The sequence below is a fragment of the Danio aesculapii genome, chromosome 6 (genome assembly GCF_903798145.1).
Source record: "Danio aesculapii chromosome 6, fDanAes4.1, whole genome shotgun sequence".
In the NCBI taxonomy this organism is placed as follows: domain Eukaryota; kingdom Metazoa; phylum Chordata; class Actinopteri; order Cypriniformes; family Danionidae; genus Danio; species Danio aesculapii.
Window position 1 is genome coordinate 15,864,427 of NC_079440.1, and position 21,244 is coordinate 15,885,670.

General features: G+C 34.3%; 1 protein-coding gene across 1 annotated transcript in view; it reads right to left on the minus strand.

Moving 5' to 3' along the window:
• The window catches only part of tmbim1a (transmembrane BAX inhibitor motif containing 1a), a 25,584-nt gene extending 5,086 nt beyond the window's left edge, over positions 1 to 20,498 (minus strand). The window contains exons 1-8 of the mRNA XM_056459651.1: positions 20,092 to 20,498; positions 8,454 to 8,734; positions 3,744 to 3,814; positions 3,591 to 3,655; positions 3,408 to 3,461; positions 2,166 to 2,216; positions 912 to 951; positions 754 to 791 (exon numbers count right to left, since the gene is read on the minus strand). Coding sequence (XP_056315626.1) covers positions 754 to 791; positions 912 to 951; positions 2,166 to 2,216; positions 3,408 to 3,461; positions 3,591 to 3,655; positions 3,744 to 3,814; positions 8,454 to 8,721 — 587 coding nt within the window. The 5' untranslated portion in view covers positions 8,722 to 8,734; positions 20,092 to 20,498. The remainder of the gene's footprint in view (positions 1 to 753; positions 792 to 911; positions 952 to 2,165; positions 2,217 to 3,407; positions 3,462 to 3,590; positions 3,656 to 3,743; positions 3,815 to 8,453; positions 8,735 to 20,091) is intronic.
• Between the last annotated feature and the right edge of the window lie 746 nt (positions 20,499 to 21,244).

The window sequence follows — 21,244 nt, forward strand, 5'->3', positions numbered from 1 at the left end:
ATATAAGAATAAATAAATAGATCGAGGATACTGAAAATCATTTGACAAAATATTAAACAGCTTACAGTTCAGCACCAAAATGCAAATTATTTGACATTTACATCTTTATATATTGCAGCTATCCATCAAACTACTAGGCTTTAAAGATTTGATGATGATGAGCCCTTATTTGTCACAACACTGTTACATGCAGCGAAACTGGAGCCCTCCGACCATACACAAACATATGTGTATATTTTATATATTTCATGGTCATTACACCCCTATTTGGACATTTGATTTTCACAAATGAAATAAAGTATATATTTTTTAATGAACAAATAAAATTGATGTAGGCACTACACAAAAAATGCTGGGTTCTACACAATTCTATCATTTCCCAACACAAATCGATTGTTAACTTAATTGTTTTTGTAAAATTTAAGTGGATAGAACATATTTAAAATCAAGCAGCAAAAGTCATTTTTTTGAGTGTAAAATCTGACATCCCAGCTTTGACCCATATCAAATACAGGCATGTGTTATTTAGAGTCAACTCAAAATACATCAGAGACACCAAATAATCTAAGGGGATGAAAATAAAACCATTGTATCACTGCAAACTAAACGGACAAAGATGTTTTAACAGAAGATTTACAGTGCATCCATTGAAACCCAATGTCAACAGTCCTCAAGCTAGAGCCATGTTATTTTCTCATTCCCCTCCCAATGTATCACAACAATGCGATGTATATTTAATGAGACATGTCTCACCTTGCTATATTTCCAGTCATGAAAGATAAGGCCAGTGTCTAAAAGAAAAAAAAAGGCAAGGCTATTCAAATACATTCTGTGTCTTCAGCATTACACGTAAACAACATTGTTCATTACAGGTATTACAGTGACTCAGACTATTAATTATTAAAACTCACAAAAATGGCCAACAGGATCAGGTTCCATGGAAAGCGCCTCCTAAAAACATGAAAGCCAAATGTTAAATCAATTGGTCCAACCTATGTTTGTAGTGGCTTTAATGAAGGCTTTAGTCTTAAATTATGTATATATGAGTAAATTATGTTTTGTTTACACTTTTATACTTGTTCACTTCATCAAATAGCTTTTGAATTTGTGATTTGTGAATTTGTGAACGGTTCCATTTATAATATATATAACATATAATTCTGATCTCCAAATTGCAAGCATTATGCAAATTTCGACTTAAGCATCAAATACACCATATTTTATATATGTATTTTTTTTTTTTACATAAACGCAAGCCGTATTTCTTCTTCTACATACAAATGATTTTACATGTTTCCTACAGGCTTTGTACTGTACTTCACTCGTGTTCCAGTAAAACCTCTTATATGATAAATGACTAAATGTGTACCTGTAAAACATCACACGTGCACTGTTATAATAGGAAAGGATATATAAAATCTATTTTTGTTGTACAGATATGTACAAGATATCATTTAAAACTGTAAAATATTTACATTAATTTGGGTTAAACCCCATTTTCAAATGAACAATGATGGGCTACTACAGATGTGTGATGCATCTCTGTTATTAAAGCTGCCATTTGATGTGAATTTAACATTGTAATTTAACATTTGATGGTTAATTACTGGTAAAAAAAAACACTACAAAATGAAACCTTAAAAACTTTCATATATACTTATCATATAGCTTATAACAGTGTTTCCCAACCCTGTTCCTGGAGGCACACTAACAGAACATATTTTGTATGTCTCCCTTACCTGACCCATTCGTGTCAGGTTTTGGGGTCTTTTCTAATGTTCTGCTGAGTTAATTCAGGTGTGTTTGATTAGGGAGAGGTTGAAAATGTGTTCTGTTGTTGTGCCTTCAGGAACAGGGTTGGGAAACACTGGCTTATAACACACCCTCACGTTTATTTTTATTTTCACACATTTAGGAGGAGAAATGTACATATGTGGTTTCAACAACCAGATGGATTTAGAACAGTTCAGTTTAGACTGGCGATCAGATTTATGTTTGTCTCCAGTGTGATTTGGAGGATATTTACTGCCATATTCACAATCCGATCAAACTCATGAAGTGACAAGGTGTAAATAGCTTCAAAGTGACATTTTACTTGTAGATAACTTTACCAACACTATTCCTTTTATTATAGGTTCATTCAGAAAAGTAAGCGATCACCTCACCTGGGTCCCTGACAGCAAACCAGTACCATATGTGTGACAAAATAGACTGCACTGAAAAAAATATATATAAAATTAATTCAGTTATCATTCACGTCGTTCAACCTTACTATAATATTTGTATTTAAAGGAGGTACATGTAGAATTCAAAACACCTTGTTATCAGCAACACCATTTGCTGTTAAATGAACGGCAGTGAGAAACTTTCCTTTTTCAGAATATGTATTATAAGCACTTAATTTTGTGTCACAAAATGGACAAAACGTTACATCCTTGTGATTCCTTACATATAAAAGTCGGGTTTAAAATACAGATCTGCGCCAAATTTTGTAAAATGTCAGTGTTTCCATTAACTGATGTTATTATATGTTAAGTCATTCAAAGCATTTAATGATTGGTAGGTTTATATATACTGCAGACACTGGGCTAGCCATTATTATAATCAAAAGCATTAAAACATTAGTTCACCCTAAAATATGAAAATTGTGTTAATAATTACTTGGCCTCTTGTCATTTCAATCACAAATTAAGGTATTTTGGGATGAAATCTGAGAGCGCTCTCATCCTCCAGACAGCAAAGGTCCAGAGACATTCAAAGTCCAGTAAAAGAACCAAAAATATCACCAAAACATTCCCGGTGGTTCAACTGTAAGCTCCAAAAACACTTTTGTGAGCCAAAAAAAAAAACTGTTAAAACAACTTAACTGGATCAAAGTCCAGTAAAGAAACCAAAAATATCATCAAAACATTCCCAGTGGTTTAACTAAGCTCAAAACACCCATAAAACTTTGTCCATCCATGATTAGGGTCCTAAACTTGCACCCCAGAGAGAAGATACCACCTGACAGTGTCATATTTACAGATTTTATTTGCGGCATAAAAGTATCTTTGGTTCCTTTTCTAGACATTTCAAACATCTCAGGATCATTGCTGCCTATGGAGGATGAGGAAGCTCTTAGATTTCATCTAAAATCTCTTAAGTTGTGTGATTGGAACGATATTAGGGTAATTAATAATAGTGATTAATAATTTCTGAGTGAACTAACCCTTTAATAAAAAGGAAAGCTCTTTATACCGGTTAACAGCAATTTATGGTGTGCGTTATAGATATGTTTTAGTATGTTATTTCTCAGAGGAACTAGCTGATCCTGCAACTGATGCAAAAACATTTAACACATAACCCCTTTAATGTTGCACATGCCAGGCAATATATTCATAATGAACAATTAAAGATTTCAGTCTTACTAGGAAACCCAGTAGATGGCAGGGTTCTTCCTCACAAACAATCCTACTGGCTCCCTGTATGGATAAACACATCAATCTGAGTTTAACAGCAAAGTCTGCCTTGATCAAGCAGTGATAAGATTTATCCTTTATTTTGGGTGAACACAAAGTACATGACCGAACCACAACCCCGAAGAGACTCACACAAACGTGAAAATAGCCACGACGGCAGCAGTGACAAGAAGCTGAGCAGCAAGGATCAGATAAACCTGTAAGATATCCATTCAGAAATAAATTAGTATTCATTATGTGCAGAGTACTGTGTATTATTTAATGATAGATGAATGGTTCCCTTACTTTGCGTATAAAACTGTGCCGGACATCAGTGCTTTCGAAACCTCCAGCTGTGGTAAATCCCTCATTGTCACCTGTAACAATAATGTTATCTCATAACACAACACCTTGACAATATTAATCTCTAGACAAAATCCGTCATGGAAAAAGATAATTATTCAGAATTTTTTAAACAAGTCTCAATGAGATTTTTCTAAATATCTTTATTTCTCAAACAGTATAGAAATTTCATCAGATACATGTCAGAGACCATACACACTCTAATGTATAAGCACAAACTTATCCACATTCTTTTTTTAGTAACATATACATTCCTATCTGTGTGCATGCAGACATACACTCACCTGTCACTTTATTAGGTACACCTGTCCAACTGCTCGTTAATGCAAATTTATAATCAGCCAATCACATGGCAGCTACTCAGTGCATTTAGGCATGTAGACATGGTCAAGATGATCTGCTGCAGTTCAAACTGAGCATCAGAATGTGAACGTGGCATTGTTGTTGGTGTCAGACGAGCTGGTCTGAGTATTTCAGAAACTGCTGATCTACTGGGAATTTCACACACAACCATCTCTAGGGTTTACAGAGAATGGTCAGAAAAAGAGAAAATATCCAGTGAGACACAGGGCTGATAGTACGGCAACAGTAACTCAAATAGCCACTTGTTACAACTGAGATATGCAGAAGAGCATCTCTGAATGCACCACACGTCCAACCTTGAGGCGGATGGGCTACAGCAGCAGAAGACCACACCACGTGCCACTCCAGTCAGCTAAGAACCGGAAACTGAGGCTACAATTTGCACAGGCTCACCAAAATTGCACAATAAATGATTGGAAAAACAGTGCCTGGTCTGATGAGTCTCGATTTCTGCTGCGATATTCGGATGGTAGGGTCAGAATTTGCTGTCAACAACATTAAATCATGGATCCATCCTGCCTTGTATCAACGGTTCAGGCTGGTGGTGGTGGTGTAATGGTGTGAGAGATATTTCCTTGGCACACTTTGGGCCCATTAGTACCAATTGAGCATCATGTCAACGCCACAGCCTACCTGAGTATTGTTGCCAACCATGTACATCCCTTTATGACCACAGTGTACCCATCTTCTGATGGCTACTTCCAGCAGGATAATCCGCCATGTCATAAAGCGCAAATCATCTCAGACTGGTTTCTTGAATATAACAATGAGTTCACTGTTCTCAAATGGGTTTCACAGTCACCAGATCTCAATCCAATAAAGCACCTTTGGGATGTGGTTGAACGGGAGATTCGCATCATGAATGTGAAGGCAAAAGGGGGTCCAACCCGGTACTAGTAAGGTGTACCTAATAAAGTGGCCAGTGAGTGTGTGTTGAATGCATAAGAAAAGAAAGAGAGGTTTGAATTTATTGTCATGTCAGTTTCTCTGGCTATTTCATGGCAAAACCAGATCTAATTTAAAAACATTTTGTAAATATAATTTTCTATAATAGTAAAGTTATATCAATAAAAAGACATCAACAACAATATAATAATACATAAGATAAAAATCTAAAAATGTTTTTAAGGTTTACTTTTTATAAAAATTAACATTTTTGAAGGATTCACATTTTAAAATATTTCCTTTAAAGTCTCTCTAGATACAAATTGTTGTCTGATAACATTAAAATTAGTGCATTCCAAAAGCACGTTTAACACTTTGGTTTCTGTTGCAATATTAACACTTTGGGGAAACTTGTGTCTTGTGTAAAAGAAAAAAGAAAATCAGCAACAAAAATAATTTTTAAAAAAATTAACTCAAAAACAAAACTATGTACATGTGTTTTATGTACAAGGTTTCCATAATCCTGGACAAGGCCGTATCCTGAGCAGCTGCTGTGGTGGTCATGGAGGAGTGGAGAGCATGACATTGATTCCTGTGACGCTCCAGTGACAGACAAGTCTTCGCTGAGGTCCAGCATTTTCCAGCCTCTGGCGCCTAGACTGCAGCTCTGCACAAGACGTTTGGCCATATGAGAAATGATCGTGCTCAACTGAGCCTGGTTTCTCTCGAGGTTTTTTAATTCTTCACTTTCGCCAATTAGTGAAGTTTTTTCCTCGCCGCTGTTGCCACTGACTTGCAAAGATCGGGATCTGTAGAGCTGCGCATTGATGGATTTGCTCTTCAGTCTTTGGACTTTCAGTAGTGATTATTAACCACACTGAACTGCAACACTGAAAACTGGACTGACACTGTTTCAATTCACTTTGATCTTCTATGTGAAGCTGCTTTGACACAATCTACACAGTAAAAGCGCTATAGAAATAAAGGTGAATTGAATGTTATGGATGAGTGATCCATTATATCATATTTTAACAAACAAAAAATCAATTTGTTCCATTTTCTGATTAAAAATGCTGCAATTATTGCTTTTGACAACATGACAGCACTTGATATCAACAAGCTCATAATCACAGCTTCTTAAGTGGGAAGCAGGAGATTTTCAAGAACACGTGATGGACGCATTAATCTGCAATCACTTTCCCAGTGGTGAACTCTGATAAATCTCAATGTTGATCTGGACTGTATTGTTTGTGATTATAATTGCAAAATCAATGCCCTTATGCAAACTCTGTGCTACAAGAGAAAGTACATGCTTTGAAATTACTGGAATTAACTATTAAAATTTCACTGATTCTAGCTTTTAACAGGGGTTCTTGGAGGATCACATTGACAACATTGTATCTGGACTTGAATTTAAAGTGAACAAGCTTGATCTGCACTTGAAGTGGACAACACTTTCTGCAGTGGTCACGTATAAACTAGAGTTTTGGGGGGAAAAAAATTCTTAGCAATTCGTGCATATGTGCATCTTTTGAGAGAGAGAGCATACAGCCTTTGTGGCCAGAGATGTTTGAAGAAATGTTCCATACTGAAACCACAGTCAGTCTGTGGCCTCCTCTTCTTGTTTGGATATTTTAAACTAATCTGTAAAAAAAGGTTTTCAGTTTGCAGTAGCGGGAGAAAGATGAGAAACTAACCTGCGCAGATATTTACATTTTATTTTAACTGAATTGTATTGTTTTATATCATTAGATGGCAAGCAAAAACAGTACTTCAAGAAAACAAGATGGATGCAGTTGAAAGATATAGTTCACCCAAAAATGAACCATTGGCTTCCATGTTTTTCCTACAATGGAAGTCAACGGTTACTGGTTTTCAACATTCTATAAAATATCTTCTTCTGTGTTCAACAGAACAAAAACCTCAAACAGGTTTGGAGGAAGTCAAGGGTGAGTAAATGATGATAGTTCTCTTTTTAATTATCATTTTAAAGAAATTTTGAAATATACAGTTGAAGTCAGAATTATTAGCCTCCCAGTTTATATTTCACCCAATTTCTGTTTAACGGAGAAAAGATTTTTTTCAACACCTTCCTAAACATAATAGTTTTAATAACTAATGTTTTATCTTTGCCATGATAACAGTAAATAATATTTTAAAGTGACATTTAAAGGCTTAACTAGGTTAATTAAGCAGATTAGGGTAATTAGGCAAGTCATTGTATAATGATGGTTTGCTCTGTAGACTATCAAATAAATTTAGCTTAAAGGGGCTAATAATTTTGACCTTAAAATGTTTTTTTTAATTAAAAACTGCTTTTATTCTAGCCGAAATAAAACAATTAAGACTTTTTCCAGAAGAAAAAATATTATCAGACATACTGTGAAAATATCCTTGCTCTGTTAAACATAATTTGGGAAATATTTAAAAAGGAAAAAAGAATTCAAAAAGGGGCTAATAGTTCTGACTTCAACTGTAAGTATTTTCGAAACCCAGCAATGAAGCAATTGGCCTTTGAATGCAGCATGTTTGTTTATTGATTTATATTCTATTAATTGACATTCTAATGATTTGTGCTTAAGTGAAAACATTAAATCTGACTGAATTTCTCAAATCACAACAATCAATGATGAGCATCTGTAAATATAATTTAAAGCAAAATAATAGGGATGATATCAGTTAAAACATTAGGTGGCATTACCCAACTATGACTAAAAATTGATCATCGACTAAAACAAAAAACCCCAGATATTTAGTCATCTAGCGTATCATATCTTGTTTAAAGGTATCTTCATTACATAAACTATTCAGAATAAAACAAATATAATAAATACAATCAAACAAACACAAGTTATTTATATCATATTAAAAGTTCTAAAAGGTTTTCTGGCAAAGCTTTACAGACTTATTCTTTAAGTGCGTTCATTTAATCAACTACTAAACTAAAAACACAGGGCAGGTTGACTAGGAAAGATAAAACTAAAAAACAAAACTGACAAACAAGTATTAAAAAATATCTGACAAAATATACACTATATTAGCCAAAAATATTTTACCACAGAAAAACAGCAGTGATGGACCAACCAGAATCAATTATTCCAGAAAGCCCATGAACAAATCTCTTCCCAACAACAATAATCTAGTTAAATCTATTAAGACACAGAGACTACACTATAAATAATGATTACCTCAGTTAAAATCCAATTCAACGGCCTGCATATGATCTGCTATAATTACATTTCCTGAAAAGGCTTATAATAAGTAATCTTCCTAAACATGTTTGTAGACATGAACTATCTTTGCTACATAATTAAACTGACCTAAAAGCTACAAAATAACTGTTCTCAAAAATTTCAGGAGCCTATAAAAGTGTTTTTTTTTCTATGCTGGAAATAATGGTCTTACCTATCCCAGGAGGAGGCATGACGGGGATGACTGGCATAGCTGGAGGGGGGTATCCGGCCGGCTGTCCTCGGTATGGATCATTGGGGTGTCCTCGGTATGGATCATTGGGCTGTCCTCTGTATGGGTCATTAGGCTGTGGGTATCCCGGTTGTCCCTCGTGTGGGTTAAATCCATATGGGGGAGCAGAGGGAGGGTAACCTGGCCCCGGCTGAGGGTTTGACAGCAGTCGGGAATCATCATAAGAAGGAGGGAAATCTGATCTAGACATCCTGCTTCAACGCCTGTTGGATAGATGAAATAGCATCATGTATTTATGTAACCAACGTGTAAAAAACACAGGGGCCGGTGCATGATTAAGCCAGTTAAGTTTCAGTTTGCACCAATTCTGGGTTTTAGGTAGGCACAGGCCAATATAAGATCTTGATGGTATGATGACCTTGGATAGAAATATCCCGGTTTTGTGATAACTGCTCTAAAATATGTTCTTTTTAAAAGTCTGGGCAAAAAACAACTACTTTTTCCCCAATTAACAGAATATATTTTATTTGAAGAAACTTCTAAAATATTTTGGAGCAGTAAACATGTCAGGCTAAATAATTAAAATAAATCATTGACTTCAGCTATTCTCATTTGTTTAAAAAACACAGATTCCTTTACAACTTGAAAAAGCCACCTTTGGATATCTTTGCTTTAAAGCAGTGGTCTCAAACTCAATTCCTGAAGGGCCACAGCTCTGCACAGTTTAGCTTCAACTACCTCCAACTCACACCTGCTTAAAAGTCTAGTAGTCTTGAACACCTTGATGAGTTGGATCAGCTGCGTTTGATTAGGGTTGGAGCAAAACTGTGCAGAGCTGCGGCCCTCCAGGAATCGAGTTTGAGACCCATGCTTTAAAGTAAGCCACTGCACTGTTCAGGTCTATAGCATGCTTGGATGTTGGTGCATAAGCAATTTGTTTTTCAAATGTTTCCTGAATTGTGCGCTGACAAGTAGCTTTTGATGTGGAGGGTCCTTTTCTGCTGGAGATACTGTTCTAAATAGCTATATAAAAAATACTTACATATACCATAGTATATACCACAGTATTACAGAAAATTTTAACAGTTTTAAAACCCTGATCTTGCAACACAGCGGTTTTATGGACCATGAAGTTAACTCAACGTTAATGCAAGGCTAGCCTACAGGACAGCTTATGTTCTATATTAGAATTCACAAAACGAGAATCAACCAATCAACTGTGAGCAAAGTGACATCTCTGATGCAATAAAGCCATTTTCCCATTTCTCTTGCTCCAAATTAAAGGCAACTATTTAGTAAAACACATTTAAAGATAAAAACATCTGAATTTATTATTACACTTATTTTAAATTTAACCTAATCTGTTAGGCATAAGCCATTGTAGTTTAATATTAACCAACAAGTATAATTATATATACACATTAACAATTTCAATTTATATATATATTTTTTTTAAATGAGAAGAATTTACAAAAAGATAACATATGAACTAACTTCACTTTCTTGCTAATAAAGCAAATTATTATTTTAGTTATCCCCTTTTATGGACAGCACTTTTCATCCTGCTGTATAAAGCTTTTGAAATGATTTGTATTTTTTTAAACATTATATCTTTGTGAATTGCAATGACTCTTGTGAGATGTCAATCAAAGTGTCTTTATGTGTGAGGCATGTGATTGGTTGTTTGCTAGCCAACGGATGTCCTGCCTTCATGTGCACACACTCACAAACTCAGCATCATGGTACCAACAAAGCCTGATTAAAACTGGTTTGAGTTTGTCAACTCGAAATCCTGTAATCCTGAGTTTGGTAAACTACTATTGTGGTACAGGCCTCAATTCTGCAACAAAATTAAATCAGATTTACAGCAAAAACTGTGTGTCCTAACTTAAATTTTAATTAAAGACATAGCAATACATCTTCAAAATGCACATAAAGAAAAACCTAAAAACAAAACAAGGGAGAAAAAAAGGGGAAAAAGAGAAAAGGGGGAATAAAGAAGCTCTGATTACATAAAAACCAGGACTACCACAAATAAAACAGATTTTAAAAAGGAGAAAACATTGCTTATTTTCCAGATCAGGGGTGCCCAAACTTTTTTCCTATAAAGGGCCAAAAAGCAATTATGATTGAGGGCTGTGGGCCAAATATATATACCAAACTTGTATATATTAAATTTACCATGGGTTATTTCCTAATTAATTCAGTAATATTTAAAAATTACTAGAAAAGGTTGCTTTAACTCATACACTGAAAAAAATGACTTCTGCAGAATTGTTGCAAACTATTTATATGGGTTGGATTTAAACAAACACATTAGATTTGGTAATGTTCAACTTAATTTGTTTTTTTAAATTTAGCCCAAATAAATAGATTACTATCATTTAACTAGCATAAAAAAAATGTAGTAAATCCAAGGAATTCTCTTTGACTATTATATTATTATTATATTTTTCTGTGCATTACTAATGCAGTATCATTTGCAACATTTAAAAATGAACATATTACAGTAAAAACATAAGTTACATATGGAGATCGATGTGAAAAACACTGTTTTTTTGTGGAATACATGGGTAGGACGTTCCAGGGCAATTAACTCAAAATATCTTGAGCCAACCTTTAAGTGATGGAGATTTAATACTAATCCAATTAAGTAAAAAAAACATTTCTGGCGGCAAAGTTCAAGATGTTATACAATTTCTTATTAGCTGATGAAAAAATGTGTCCATTAGATATATCCAAAATCAATGTAATGGGGTCAAAATCCAGCTGCATATTAAATATCTAAAATATATTAATTTAACTTTTTGTTTTTCTTTAAGAATGCATATAGCCTAAATGAGGAAATGCTAACAGAGACCACTTCTAAATCTAAACAATCAGAGGTTTATACTTTGATCAATTCACCTCATGATCTGTAAATTATTGAAACTCTGAGTATAACTGAGCTTGACATGATCTTTCCCTTTACTATTATAATAATTTCAAAGCAGGAAAACCATATTCGTTATCCAAGTCCAATAAAGATGCATATAGGCAAGAATGGTTTTCCTATGTCTCGGGGTGATAAATACTCTCATCACTTTTCAGTACAGACAAAAGCAGAAAGAGTTCACTCTGTGGCCATTAATGAGTCACTATAAGTTCACTAATGAGTCACTGTACAACTGCAGAGACGCCGTTTCTCATTTCAGGCAAACATTTGAACACCATTGTAAACAATTCCTGTAAAGAATCATTTGCATTTGAAAACTATTTTAGGTGTAATGTGGAAAAGTGTTACAGCCAGAAGTCAATTTATTTAATTTTATTGACATATTATTAGGTTATGAACATAAAAGTTAATTAATTAATTCATTAATTAATTCATTCATTCATTCATTTTCCTTCGGCTTAGTCTCTTTATTCATCAGGTCGCCACAGCGGAATAAACCGCCAACTTATCCAGCATATGTTTTACACAGCGGATGCCCTTTCAGCTGCAACCCAGTACTGAGAAACATAAAAGTTCTTAAAACCTAAACAAAATAAATACCGGTTACATATAGAAATATGTAAATAAGGTACCTGTAACAAGAAAAGTAGGTTTATCTGACTTGAGTAATTTTAGAACTATTAGCTCAACTTAATTTTGCTGCACTTGTTTTAAACAAGGTTACAGAGTTTATTATACTTACAGTGTTGCCAACTTAGCAATTTTGTTGCTAGATTTAGTAACTTTTCATACTACCATAACTTTTTTTTCAAACAGCACCTTGCAACAAATTTAGCAATTTTTAACAGTCATTTGGCTACTTTTAGCAATTTTTAAAAAGTGACTCAAAAGTACAGGCTGCACTCAGTAGATTAATTCGCTAGCTCAGATTGTTTTTCATAACTGTTCATTTACTGATATTTGTTAACATGTATAATTGTTGGTAATTTAGGTAGCAATAAATTCCAATAGTGCTATAACTATATTTTCATACAAATCTAAATAAACATATTTTAAATAATGTTTTTGCTGAGATGGACAGTCAATTTGAGAAAACATTAATTATTTAGTATACTACATAAAGTAGTTTTGAGTTGCAATTACGCAATGACGTCATCACGCAAAGTAATATGTTAATAAGAACTTATTTATTGTGCATCTGGATGTAATGTTTAAATATAATATAATTCATGCCACCTCAGAGACTAGAAACATGATGGTGTTAAGCTCGTCAGATACTGTCCTTGATGATGTCACTGATATTAGTGTGTCAAGTCATCTGGCAACATTTAGCTACTTTTCGGACAGGCTTTAGCTACTTTTCAATGGAAATAGTTGGCAACACTGTATACTTAAAAAAAATAAATAAATAAAAAAAGCTGGAAGTTGACCCAACCTAAAACATCCAATGCAGCCGCTTGCCTCACTATATATATATATATATATATATATATATATATATATATATATATATATATATATATATATATATATATATATATATATATATATATATATATATATATATATATATATATATATATATATAGTTAGATCTAGGTATTACTTTTTACAGTGCACTAAATTATGGATGAGAAACATTTTACTGCTCAAAAGGAAAGAAAAATATATTAAGAAGTAATACTGTTTAAAAATGAATATTACAAATTGGTCTAAAATATTATTTGGAAAATGTTTAATTTGTAGCATAACACATTATAAAATTATATACACATTATATACTGTTCAACTGATTATACTATTGTATGTATTTATTTAACTTTTTTTATTTACATATTTTAACCATTTTACTGTTGATTATAATGTAATTTATATTATTTGCTTGTTTTAAACAAAAAAAAATCTGTTCATTATGGTCCTCATTATATATATATATATATATATATATATATATATATATATATATATATATATATATATATATATATATATATATATATATATATATATATATATACACATATATATATATATATATATATATATATATATATACACATTATTCATACATAATTAATTTTGTTTTATTGGGTGAACTATCCCTTTAATGAAGTAAGAATGCACACTATTAACAATTTCCTGTAGAATTTACAGTAACTTACTGGCAATAGTTCACCAGTAACTTACTGTAAATCAATTACAGGAGAAACACTGTATTTACATTTACAGCACCATTTATATTGCTGTATATGCATTTAGAAAACTGCATGTATATCTGTACTGTAAAATATACAGTAATTCTCACAGTGCAACTTTAAAATATAGTAACATACTGCATAAATCTCCTGCTGTAAAACACAGCTCATTTTACAGTTAAACACTGTGTAATTTACAAAAATTGTTAACAGTGAAGATAAAATCATTTATATAGCATGCCATACAAGTGGGTTTATTTAATTTTTTGAAAACTATTCAGATGGAAATGTTGAAAGATACCAGTCCTTTAGCACAATGTTTCTGACAGAGCTCTAAAGTTAGATTTGAATATCCTTCCTGCCTCAAGTTCAAGACCTTCTCCCACCAAGAAAAACGTCTCTGCTAAACAGCAGTGATGTGGCTGTGTATAGTGTTCGAGAGACTGAGATGTAAACAACAGATAAAGTGGACATAAATCCACTCTGCTATGCTGAAAGTCGTTTTTGAAGAATTCCATTTTAATATGACATGCAGAAAAGACACAAAAATAAATGATCTAAGAGTACAGACGCCTTCTTGTGATTTGATTAGCTCACAGAAGCATTAGTATTATTATAGACATGTTATGTGGGTGCACTCTGATCAAATACAAAAGCTATAAACGTGGTGTAGCCATTTTCACTTTTACAACCGTGACTGCAAAAAAAGCAGCAGTGACAAGCAGAATTGGGAAGATGTTAGTAGACGGCAAGGCAATACGCGAGCTTTTTTGCTAGAAAAGCAGATTATGTTAAGTTATAATTACAGTTGACCAGGAGAAACAGTTTAGGACACATCAATTGTGTAGTTATTGCAGAGTTTAACCAAAATGGAGTAACAGCTTTTCATTTGCACGTGTTTTAAGGTCTGACAGCGTTCAAAGTAATCAGGCACAAGAAATGTTGCCATTTGTAGCTTTAATAAAGTTTTTTTTTTTTATTTATACAATACTTTTGCAGTGGTATTTTACATTTAATAATTTAAATTCTGCATTTCAAATTTGACTGCCCGAAAACTATAAAACACTAACAAACTTCAATTAGTACAAAATGCAGCTGCCAGAGTTCTTACCAGGTCTAGAAAATTTGATCACATCACCCCAATTTTATCCTCCTTACACTGGCTGCCTGTTAAGTTTCGTATTGAATTGAAAATATTGCTTATTACCTATAAAGCTTTAAATAATCTAGCTCCTGTTTATCTAACCAACCTTCTGTCTCGCTACAATCCAACTCGCTCTTTAAGATCTAAAAACTCAGGGCTTCTGGTAGTACCTAGAATAGCAAAGTCGAGTTAAGGAGGTCGAGCCTTCTCATTTATAGCTCCTAAACTCTGGAATAGCTTTCCTGATAACGTCCGAGGCTCAGACACACTCTCCCAATTCAAAATAAGATTAAAGACCTATCTTTTAAGTAAAGCATACACTCAGTGCACCACTTAGCGGATTTCCACACAGGTTTCTGCATCTTGTTTATATACACTATGAACAGCAGCTATGCTAATTATTCTCTTTATTCTCCATTTCCACCTGGTGATACTCTTCCCGAGGCCCTCAGACTATGCAGAGTCACTGATTCGATCCAAGACCAACGACGAGATAATCTCAAGGCCGTATCCTGAGCAGCTACTGTGGTGGTCATGGAGGAGTGGAGAACATGAGACTGATTCCTGTGACGCTCCAGGGACAACCAGAGTCTTCGCTGAGGCCAGCTTCCAGCCTCCGCCGCTGAGACTGCAGCTCTGCACAAGATGTTTGGCCAGCGGAAAAATTAAAATGGTCGTGCCCAACTGAGTCTGGTTTCTCTCAAGTTTTTTTTTCTTCACTTTTGCCAATTAGTTAAGTTTTTTCCCTCTCTGCTGTTGCCTCTAGCTTGCATAGTTTGGGATCTGTAGAGCTGCGCATCGTTGGATTTGCTCTTCAGTGTTTGGCCTCTCAGTAGCTATTTTTAAAAATCACTGAACTGAGCTAAACTGAACTTAAACACTGAAAACTGAACTACACTGTTCCAATTTACTATGACCTTTTATGTGAAGCTGCTTTGACACAATCTACATTGTAAAAGCGCTATACAAATAAAGGTGAATTGAATTGTTTATTTCACTAATCTTTGGTTTCAATTAGTTTTCAGCATTTTAATGAATGACTCAATTCCATACAGAATCATTCCAATCAATAAACAAGGCATCAATAAAAAAGGAATAAATAATTTCAAAATAGCAGTTTTCAAGCCATCTTATGAAATTGTGTATATAAACTTTATCTGTTAAAATTATATATAAAATTATACAGAAAAACTAAAATATCACAATGTCAGATTTTTCCAATATCATGCAGGCCTAACAAGCAATTTTATTGTAATTTTGAGATTTTTTTAGCCACTTTCAAGGGATTAAGCTTTTTCATTCTTAAGGTAATTTAAATTCTGTATTTTTATGTCAAAATGATGTCAATGTCCTATTATAAATCCAATAAATGTACTATCAAGTAAATGCCCAATTATTAACTCTGACATCGTGAGGTAAATGTCCCTGTAAAATGGATTTAACATTATTTGTGTATTTTGTAAATAAATACTGCAACACCAAAAATGATTGAGGTCTTGTACAAATATTGCACAATAAAGCTGCGGTCACACTAGAGTTTGAGCTTGTGAAATTCTGTAGTTTGGCGTTGCGAAAAGGGGCAGGATTAAACTAAATGATTAGATATTTTAAAAAAGCGATCGATTGGTCCACATTTTAAATTTCTAGAGGTCATGTTTTGATCCTCGACTGGTCTCACGCAGTCAAGTGATGCTATTTCGCAGGTCAGAATTCATCAAGCTTGAACTTTGCAACGCAGTGAACTGCGAAACTTTTCACACAAGCTTGCGTTTCTGGTCTGATGCATTATCGTGCGTATGAATGGAAATCTATAGGGAGAAAAGTCCAGTGTGACCGCAGCTTTAGTCTATATATTGATTATTGTGACAGGCCTAGTGACTGTAGTCCGATTGTAGTCTGATCGCTTTCGATGACAAAAGGGCACTTGGATGGGAACTCAGGTTACCCTAATTGTTGAAAGATATCGTTGATTGCGTCACCTGCTTTCGTCATTTTTGCCATTTTCATCAAAAGCAATCAGACTAGTCACACTCGGGCCTGTTGATTTGATCAGGCTGTGGATTAAAGCTAATATTAAAAATAATGTTCACGTTCTTACATGGAGCCATCGCTTGATTCACAAGACCTCAATGTGTCATCAGTAGGAAAATAACAACTCACCGTGAGCCAGTTTAAAATCGATTCAAATATGTGACGATTCAAATGTTGAATGAATGGAGATGTTGAGTGCTATGAAGATGGTGCACCAGTGTTTTCATAGCGAAAGTGTAAAGATGTTTTTCAGACTGAAAAGGGAAGCTGTACTGCTACAGAACCAGGTATTAGATTGTTTCTTTTTTACTCTCGTTTTCAATTTAGTTTCTGCATCTTTTAATTTGCTTATTATATCATATATTATAATCAGTATTTTATGCCAGTGGCCAGCCCCCTGGAGCTATTGACCACCTCTGCACACACTGCTCTCTGGTTTAGGAAAGGCTTTCCTCTCCACACCAGCCATCTAAGTCCCCAGTGAAAGTTTTGTCATAAGCAGGGGACATTGTAAAAGTGCAAAGATCTGAGCTTATGTCAGCTGATAAAAACATGTTTACAGCCTGGTACAAACAATGGTTTTATAATTATTACAATGGTTCTAATATTACCCTTCATGACAACTGTGAGGGGGTGAATTTTTTTTATAACTCATCCATTTTGTTTTTATTAAGTTTGCATAATTAAAGGCGTGGCCACTTGAGTGACAGCTAAGTCTTGCTGCTCGCTGTCTCGTCACCTCAGCTGATTCCGGCTGATTAGCCGCTGAACTGACCATATACATCGTATTTTTGTTTTGTTTTATGTGGCTTTACACAGTCAGTTGCCTTTTGGAAGTATTTGCTACAATTATCATGATATGTCATGCTGTGTGCACTTAACTGTGCTCACAAAACATTAAAGTTGCCTCCATTTCCCAGGTGAGTGAAATGATATACTTAAACCATCTTTATAAATGTATTTGTTTTACTTTAGAATATGTCTCATTTATAATTTTGTTTAGACCTGTAATACACTCCAGAATCTGACCGATTGATTAGCTGTAGACTATGGAACAGCCATTTGAAATGTTGTCATACAGTTTTTTTCCTGGATTTCATGATTAGCCTTGCATTTACTAACGCAGACTATATTTGAAGTGTTTGGAAGTAATTAGCATTTTCCTCCTCTAGATAAACATCATAAGAACAATGTTTAGTGGCTCAATGCATTACACAGTGTTTTAAAAGACTAAACACTTTATTGATATAGTGTACAACCAAGCACATGTGGTCAGAACACAAACGAGTCGCAGGTAATGAAGTATTAAGCGTTTCTCCCAAAGAAAAGCCTGTCTAAGCAAAATGCTAGCAGGCATTTGTAGCTCTAATGACGCTCCAACTCTTTGAAAAGAATATTGTAAATGTTTTTTATTTCTTTTATTATCGTTACATCTTTTGTTTAAACCATTGAGTAAATTCAGAATTGATTCCTGCCTCATACTTGATCTGTCACACACATTACATCTGTCATCTAAATGTTACAGCATCCCTTTTAAACATCACAAACACGTAACAAAGCAAAATGCTTAAATGAGATAGGGAACATTTGAATCTGTGAAACAGCTTAAACACATTTTTAAACCACTAAGAGTACTGACAATAACAGAGTTGACATTTTTCCACCATTTTGTGCTTTATCTCAAGATGCTAACCTGGAACCAGTCACCACAACCTATCTAAAATCTTGTGCAGGAAGATATGAAAATAAATGATCTAGGAATACAGTTTCCTCCTTGTGATTTGATTAGCTCACAGAAGCATTATAGTCATGTAACATTGGTGCGCTCTGATGAAATACAAAAGCTACAAATGCAGTGTAGCCATTTTCACTCTCACAGTCGTGACAGCAAAAAAAGCATCACTGACCACACTCTAAACAGTCTTCCTGGAAATAACCGTCAAGGCTCAGCCCATGAAAAGCTTTACAGTGAGAAGCATGAATATGGCTAGTTTGCCCTCAAATGCTGTTTTACTATGCTCTGTTTATAGGGAGAGAGTACATGTTAACAGCATTTACTGCATGTGCCAGGATCAGTGCTTCCTTTTATCAAACAAATGTAAAGCAGGTCTCAGAAGCACACACAGTGAGGTCAGTATAAACATGTGACTCACATCTGCTGAGGAAAATCTTATTCAACGTTTAACCAGGGATCAGTTACTGAAAGTATCCTGGGAGAAGGTGTTTCTACATTTCATGTTCTGCAAGAAGTGACTGTCAGATCCACCTTAGACAAGACTGGAACTAGGTCACAGGTAGTTGCTAAATGAAAATAAATGTTTCAGGACACGTGACATAACTTGAGGAACAACATAAAACAAAGCGTAAAGTGATTTTTACTTTTAAAACCAAGCATATTAAAGTGTTTTAAGGAGTCATTTTAAAAGGCATGTAGGTTTTTTCTAAATGTTTACAATAACATGATCTGTAATTTAAGCCAGACCGGAAAAGAATGTCTCCATTCTTCTTGTATCAGTTCAACACAGCCAGGGTGACTCACGCAAACCTACCACACACACTCTGTTACATCATTGTGGGCTCTGCTAAGCACTCTTTCACATTTAAAGTGGAAAATAAATGACACTTTTTTTACTTTCCTTGCTGGTCCACCTCCCTGATGAATAAGATTAGCCAAAATGTTATGCAATCATCCATGTTCAACTAAACACCGTGTATAACTATACACAGTTAAAACATTAGCTTTTTTTGTCAAACAAAATTGACCAAAACACAGTAGAACGTTGGTTATAAATAATAAGTATTGAACAGAAAGTATTGTTAATGCAGTTGAAACAAAAATAAATCTTAATAGGCAACGTCTTTACCTAGTGAGCCTACTTAGTGCATACTACCTAGTTTTGTGGGATCACGGCTGTGTTAAATGTGGATGTTGCCTAAAAGAGCTATTGGTTAGCTTAGGAGTTCAGAGTTTTAAAAACAAGCCTCATATTGTAAAGATATTAAATTCATAGGGGTCAGGGGGATATTTTGGTCTAATCCAATCTTAAAAACAGACTACATGTCAATTATATAGTTATGAAAACATGCTAAAAGTTACTACTCTACAGCTCTTGGACGCCATCCTGAACATGTGAACATGTTGGCTTCACTTCCCCTTACAAATATTTACCATGGTAACCACATTTTGCCCCAAACTAACAGCTGGTACGGCTATTTTATCATTTTTAAATACAAAACGATTAAAAAAATCTATGTAAAAACTTTTCAAACAGAAGGATACCTCGTTGTTTACAACAAAAATGTGACAATACTTACCACGCGCTGTCTTGTAATCCAAAAACAAAAAAAGTAACGTTATACGATCGATGTCGAAACTCGAAAAAAGAAATATCAATAGTTAGATCCCTTGAGAGTCTGATTAAATAAAACAGTTGACACCCTAGTCCACCTTCTTCAGTCAACTGCACTAATGTGAATGCAGCAGTCAGGCGATGGATGACGTTCGGTGACTCAAGATGCTTACAAACCAGCAGGTGGAGTCAATACAACAGCAGCTGAACATGGCGTTTTGCTAAATCGACTAGATTAGTTTACCAATAAATGATGTTTTTCGTTACTATTCAATGGAAAACTAGAATAAATCACGCTTATCTGCTTATTATTATGTAGCACTTCACTGAAAACACTTTGAGAGAGCTCAGCCAGGTCTCGAGGTGTGGTGAACTGGCAGACACACCCAAGCTGAATATTTGTATTCTGAGAACAAACTGGCACGTGTCTGTGTGCGTGTGTGTGTGCTCGATTGGTCGCTTTTTTTTCCTGCACCAGGTGGTGCCAAATTGCAGATCCTACTTTTTCCCTATATTTGAGACAAGTTTAATACGAGAGTTTTATTGTAAAAAAAAGGTCAAATTGTATTGTTAGAATGTCAGATTATAAACAAAAATTATGTGAAAATTGTTTGGGTTTTTGTTATTCAAATGAGCTAAATACCAAAGGATTGCCCATTAAATGAACAATACATTTAAAGAATCTGTAAAATAATTAATGGGAGAAGAATGATGACATGTCTCTGCTTTACAGATGGTTTTGCCTTTTTATGTAACAGAGTTGACCAGATTGTAGGACAGACACAATTTATATATTTTTATTATTGAAGTTACAAATAATACAGAAAATATATATTCTATATATTTCCTGTGTTCTATATGGGGAAACCCATGCGAACACAGGAAGAACATGCAAACTCCACACAGAAACGCCAACTGGCCCAGCTGAGACAGCGACCTTCTTGCTGTCAAGTAACAGCGCTAACCACTGAGCCACCATGCTGCCCCATCCCTAAATAAACATATATTTTTAGATGTGAATATATCATTTGTGTTCTTATTTATTAAAATTGATTTATTCAAATTTTTGTTTTTGAAAAATAATAGAATGTTGATCTCTATGAGACCCAAAATGTACC